A 6,000-nucleotide genomic window follows, 5' to 3' on the forward strand; every position below is an offset into this window, starting at 1 on the left:
AGGTAAGACACAATTGGTTTCAACTGGACCTAGAGAACTTCTTTAACAAACAGTGATAAAATGCTAGACTAGATTACTGGCGACTGGAATCACCATCTCAAGAATTTCAAGGGGTAAATAAGCCAGGATGTTCGGGACATTCCCTTCAGTTGAAAGCAGGCAGCCCAGGTAATTCATGTCACCTGTAACTTCAGACACTGGTACCTTTAACTAGTGGGCACTCTGAGGAGATAGAACTCATTCAAGAGACAGGATATGTCCGAGTCCCACTCTTCACAATGCAGAGGAGGAAAAGAGAACAGAGAAGCAAAGGCTCTGAGATACAGACTGTCGATAAAGGTGGGATGCGGTAGTTCCATATGGACATTCGGGGCTGTTAGAGACTTGAAAAGCCTCCATCTGACGCGGGTGACTTGACGGCTGCAGTTGTTAAGACTGTCACCTCTCCTTGCCCCCCACGATTACCGCATCTCACAGGAGTTACCCCCAGGGCTCCTGGCGCCCCTTATCTGTACACAAGAGTCTCTCAGCCTCTCATTTGATATCCCCCCCAGCACTTTGACAGAGAGGTGATAAAAGGGTGAGTAAGCACGCTGCAGCTGATCTTGGTCAAAGAGCACAGACCCTGGCACCGACCGTGGAAAATGGGGGTGAAGAAGCAGAAGGGAAAGCGAAGTCGGGGAGTTCGGCCAATGAGCAGGCAGTTACCAGCTTTCCCAGGGCAGTTTGTGTCACCTCCTTCTGCAGTCACCACAGACTCCGAACCCCTGCCCTCGCCTCCCCTACCCCACTGTGGTCAAGTGCGCCCTTTTCCTTGGACAGCTACTTCTTAAAAACAACACAGAAAGATAAAAGTAATTTTTCCAGACTTCCGGTTGTCAAAGACAATAAAAACCTCACCCTGAAGCACGGTTAAGTTCAACGGTTCTGTTTTCTCCCTCGTTTTCTGGCATCCCGTCCACCACCTCCCACCCCAGACCACCTCTGTTCGGGGTGGAACAAACGACTGCCACACTCAGTTTCAAATATATGTCAACCTTTGGCGGGGGGTGGGGAGGGGTACTTTTGAATTACTTCGACATTCTGGTATCTGACCTTTTTTTCCTCCCCAAAGGAAAAAACAGGACACCAAGAGGGCAGAAATTTCCCTTTCTCTGCCCTCCTACTTCGGTCGCTGGCAGCATCTCGGGGGGCTTCCGAAGCGGGAGGCTGAGGGGGGCGGGGGGCTCTTTCGAGTTTCTTCCTAGGAAACTGGCCCTCAGCAGCCAAACGTCCTCTGAGCTCCCGGGTTTGCTTTAAAATGTTGAAACTAAACAAGGCAGAAAAATTACGGCTAAAGAGCCACGTCCTTTGTTGAAGCCCCACGGGTTTTAATTTTGCGGTGGAAAAGGCCACCAGCAACAATCACGGACTGCTCCCCGCGGGGAAGGGGGGACAGGTGCGACTCCGGGGCTGTGGAGGGCCCTGCGGCGGGCGGCGCGGCGGCCAACCCGGCCCGGCCCGACCCGACCCGAGCGCCCGTTTGCCCGCGGCCTCCCACACGCGTCCCCCGCGCTGCCCCGCGGGCCCGGCCGCGCCGCCGGCCTCCGCTCCAAGATGGAGGTGGCGGCGACGGCGGGCGGCCGGTTACGAAACGCGCGGCCGCCACATGGCCGCGCCGGCCCCAAACTTGGCCGGGCCCCGGGCGAGGCTCGGGGCCCGGGGAGCTAGGAGGCCGCGCGGCGCCCGCCACTCACCCACAGACCGGTAGCCCAGGATCGCGATCTTCCGGGACTTGGACTGCGGCATCTTAGCGGCCTCCTCAGCCCCGGGTCAACCACATCAACCGCGGCGGCGGCGGCTCCTGCGCTGCGATCGGCGGCGGCCGCGCCGGGGCACAGCGGCATCCAGGGGCGGGGCGGGGCGGGCGGGCGCGGCTGCCTTAGCTCCTCGCTCGCGCGCCCAACCGCCCGGAACCGCCGCGCGGCCCCGCCCCCAAACACGCCCACGTGACCGCTCGACGCCGCAAGCGGCTCGCGTCAGCACCGCTCTCCCGCGGCCGCGGCCCCTTCCCCCAAACGCACGGGGTGTGCGTCGGGAGGTGTTTTACTTTAAAGGGAAAAAGAAGGGACGCCGAGATGCCCCTGGAATAGTCACGACTAAAACTCGCTGCGTCATGACCCGCCCACCGTCTTCCGCCGCTTTTTAATGACGCCAGCTCTCCCCGAGCGCTGATTGGACAGTTCCCATCCGCCCGCGCGCTGACGCTACGGAAACTCCTTCTCCCATTGGGGGGGCGGGCGGTGAAGAGGCGGGCCCGGAGGCGGGGGCTGATTGGCCCGGCAGCTAAAAATAAACGCCTACTGGGAGCGCGCGTCTGGGCGCCGGTGAACTTTGGAGGCTTCGAAGTTCGGAGGGGCTGGAGGCGGGGGGGCGGAGAGAAGCTACCTCCCCAGGGATTGGTCAGATCACGGGGAGGGGGCGGGGAGACGCGTGGGAGGTGCGGTGATTGGTGGGCCTCTGAGCGGTCCTGGAACTCGCGCCCGCTGAGCCCTTAAAAGGCACAAGGCGCGTGGCGGGTACCTTGGTGGGCTGTTGGTTGGCCGGTGTCTTCCTCGTGTGTGTTTTTTTGTTTTTGTTTTTAAATTGCTGCATTGGCTTTCGTGAGTCTAGGTTGGAGGATGTAGGTAGTATGCGTTCATTGAAAATGTGAACGCGTTTCATGAAAAAAGCGTTCTCCTCACTTATCATGCATCTCCTCAGTTCCGGTCTTAACCCTGGCGTTTGCGGATCCCACGCACCTCATGGGAAAGGAACAGCGCCGGGTCGACGCAGGTTTAACTGTCAACGCCTGCATGGCTAATTGAGTAAGGCAGACTTAAAACACTCGCCGTTGTTGGCTGAGAACTCTCCAGAACCGTCCTTCCAGGGGGATTTAAGACCGGTGAGCCGACGCTCTGGCGTGGGCTGACTTCTCCGCTGAAGGGACGCTGCTCTATTTCCCTCCAGAGGTGCCCTGACAACCCCGTTTTCAGTGGTGCTGGTGAAGGGTGTCTGGGGGTAGCACCAGTCTTGGAGTGCAGGGAGGGACGCCAGCTCGGGAGGCCTGGATCATGCGACAAGAGGGTGAAAACCGGGCCCAGGAAAACAGGATGCGATCAAAGCTTTCTATCATGCTAGGTATTCTTGTCCATGGAGGTTGCTGAAGAAGCAGATACCTGCTACTCGTACTAAAGTCCTTCTGTCGTCCTCGGGCTGTCTGGCAGTGTTGACCTGCCTGGTTAAGTGGGACCACCACTCTGGTCATGGCCTCGCCCAGTGAGCACCGAGGAGAAGCCCCCAGGAAACCGAGCGGCAAGGGCAGGATTCTTGGGTTAGGAAGATTTAGAGGTGACAGTCCCTAGGACTGTCGCGGTGCTGGGTTTAGAACACTGACGTTGGGGCACAATCCTCCCACTGCTCCCTGCTCACTGGAGAGTGCGCGTTGCACATTCAGGTCCTGAAGGGGGGCGTCTTACAGCTGAAACCCCAGGCCACCAGTTGGACATGAGAAAATCTTTCAAGTTGTCTTTTTTGTTAATTGATTTTTGCATTCCACCCTGTAATTAGTTGAAATAATTAAACAATTCGGGTCTTAAAATGGACTCGCCAGGAAAATGTATAATTTTTGTCCTGTGAATTGGATGCTTCTCCTTCAGTATTTTTTCCAGGTGGCATAGTGGTAAAGAATCTGCCTGTCGAGGCAAGAGACACCGGGTTCGGTCCCTGGAGTAGGAGATGTCAACCCATTCCAATATTTTTGCCTGGGAAATTCCATGGACAGAAGAGCCTGGCAGGCTACAGTCCATGGAGTCACAGTGCGCGATGTGATTGAGCCAGTACCCACTATAGTATTTTGAACTAATGGTACCAGACTCCCCAGTAGGTTGTGAAATCAGCTTAGTGGTTTTTTTTTAAATAGAAGAACAGAATAGAAAATAATTCATTGCATAGTAAGGGTGAGTATTGTTTCATGACACTTTTGTTGTGTGTGTATATGTATTTATGTATATATGTATTGTGGACTGCATTCCATTGTAGTATGTATTTCTTTCTGTGTGTTGCCCCAAAAAGGCCTCCCTAGCCTGAGAAGTCCAGACTTAGGAGTCCAGACTTTTAGGAGTCCAGACCGAGAAGTGCAGTTGTAAATGACAAATTCATTCGTGAAATATTCCAGTTGTGTTAAAGCCCATTTAGGCCAGACCCCGGAGTTCTGAAGATTCCTTTATTCCAGAATGGGGAGAATTTCCTTGGTTTAAGAAATGACTCAGATGACCTGAAATATTTGGGACTGGTGTATGAATTCACATAGAAATACCTGACTGCTGCCAGACCATATAGGATAAGAGACCAGATGGGAAATGCAGGCAGGGCCTTATTGGGGCTCATGCAGCAGCAGGAAGGAGAGAGAGAAAGCAACAAGTGCCCTTGCTTGGGGGGGAGGGGTGGCTTGGTGGTCTGCCCATCCCCTTGGTGATGATGGGTGCAGGGATCATCCTTTTTTCCTCCTGACACTCAGAAGCAACCATTGGGTTTTGGCCTTCTTGTCTCTTACTATTGATAATTCTCCCCTACAGTGCACGTGTGCAGCTATCTTTCAGTTCAGTTCAGCCGCTCAGTCGTGTCTGACTCTTTGAGACCCCACGGACTGCAGCACACCAGGCTTCCCTGTGCATCACCAACTCCCAGAATTTACTCAAACTCAGGTCCATTGAGTTGGTGACACCATCCAACCATCTCATTCTCTGTCGTCCCCTTCTCCCACCTCCAATCTTTCCCAGCATCAGGGTCTTTTCAAATGAGTTGTTTCTTTGAATCAGGTGGCCAAAGTATTGGAGCTTCAGATTCAGCATCAGTCCTTCCAGTGAATATTCAGGACTGATTTCCTTTAGGATGGACTGGTTGGATCTCCTTGAAGTCCAAGGGACTCTCAAGAGTCTTCTCCAACACCACAGTTCAAAAGCACCAATTCTTTGGTGCTCAGCTTTCTTGATAGTTCAACTCTCACATCCATACATGACACCTGGAAAAACCATAGCTTTGACTAGACAGACCTTTGTTGGCAAAGTAATGTCTCTGCTTTTTAATATGCAACTATCTTTAGTCCCTTGTAGTTTGTCTGTGACACCCCACTCCAGTACTCTTGCCTGGAAAATCCCATGGATGGAGGAGCCTGGTGGGCTTCAGTCCATGGGGTCGCTAGGAATCGGACATGACTGAGCAACTTCACTTTCACTTAAATGCATTGAAGAAGGAAATGGCAACCCACTCTAGTGTTCTTGCCTGGAGAATCCCAGGGACGGGGGAGCCTAGTGGGCTGCTGTCTATGGGGTCGCACAGACTCGGACACGACTGAAGCGACTTAACAGCAGCAGCAGTTTCTCTGTGTTCTGTTGCCCAAGGAGTGGGAGAGGAGATGAGGAGACATCTGTCCAGGTGTGAGCACTGCAGGAGAGGGTCCAAGGTCCCAGCCTATCTCAGAATGTGTCCCCCACAAAGATATGTCAAAGCCCTAACCCTCTCAAAATGTAATCTTATTTGGAAATAGAGCTGTTGATGATATAATTAGTTAAGATGAGGTCAAACTGCAGTGGGCTTCTGTGATGGCTCAGTGGTAAAGTATCCACCTGCAGTGCAGGAGCCACAGGAGACTCGGGTTTGATCCCTGGGTGGGGAAGATCCCCTGGAGCAGGCAATGGCAACCCACTCCACTATTCTTACCTAGAGAATCCCATGGACAGAGGAACCCTGGTGGGCTACAGTCCATTGGGTGGCAAAGAGTCAGACACCGAGGAGGGTGGGCCCTAATCCAACATGACTGGTTTCCTCACAAGAGAAGACGAGAAACACAGACACAGACACGCCCACCCACTGATGTATGATGGAGGCGGGGGCTGGAGCGATGCCCCTCCCTGGAGACTTCAGAGGGATGGAGCCCTGCTTCCCTCTGAAGTTGGGGGGCGTTTATACTTCGGACATCAG

At 54.0% G+C, this 6,000-nt stretch overlaps 1 protein-coding gene across 4 annotated transcripts in view; it reads right to left on the bottom strand.

The window, feature by feature from the left end:
- The window catches only part of RHEB (Ras homolog, mTORC1 binding), a 53,771-nt gene extending 51,603 nt beyond the window's left edge, over positions 1–2,168 (bottom strand). Inside the window, exons 1-2 of one of the 4 annotated variants that reach the window (XM_070368920.1) lie at positions 1,737–1,872; positions 1,096–1,309 (exon numbers count right to left, since the gene is read on the bottom strand). In XM_070368920.1, the coding sequence (XP_070225021.1) occupies positions 1,096–1,184 (89 nt within the window). In that variant the 5' untranslated portion in view covers positions 1,185–1,309; positions 1,737–1,872. Of the gene's footprint in view, positions 1–1,095; positions 1,310–1,736 lie in introns of all 4 variants that reach the window. The other 3 variants (XM_070368923.1, XM_070368921.1, XM_070368922.1) reach the window with 3 other exon arrangements.
- Between the last annotated feature and the right edge of the window lie 3,832 nt (positions 2,169–6,000).

Source organism: Bos mutus, chromosome 4 (genome assembly GCF_027580195.1).
Source record: "Bos mutus isolate GX-2022 chromosome 4, NWIPB_WYAK_1.1, whole genome shotgun sequence".
NCBI classification, from domain to species: domain Eukaryota; kingdom Metazoa; phylum Chordata; class Mammalia; order Artiodactyla; family Bovidae; genus Bos; species Bos mutus.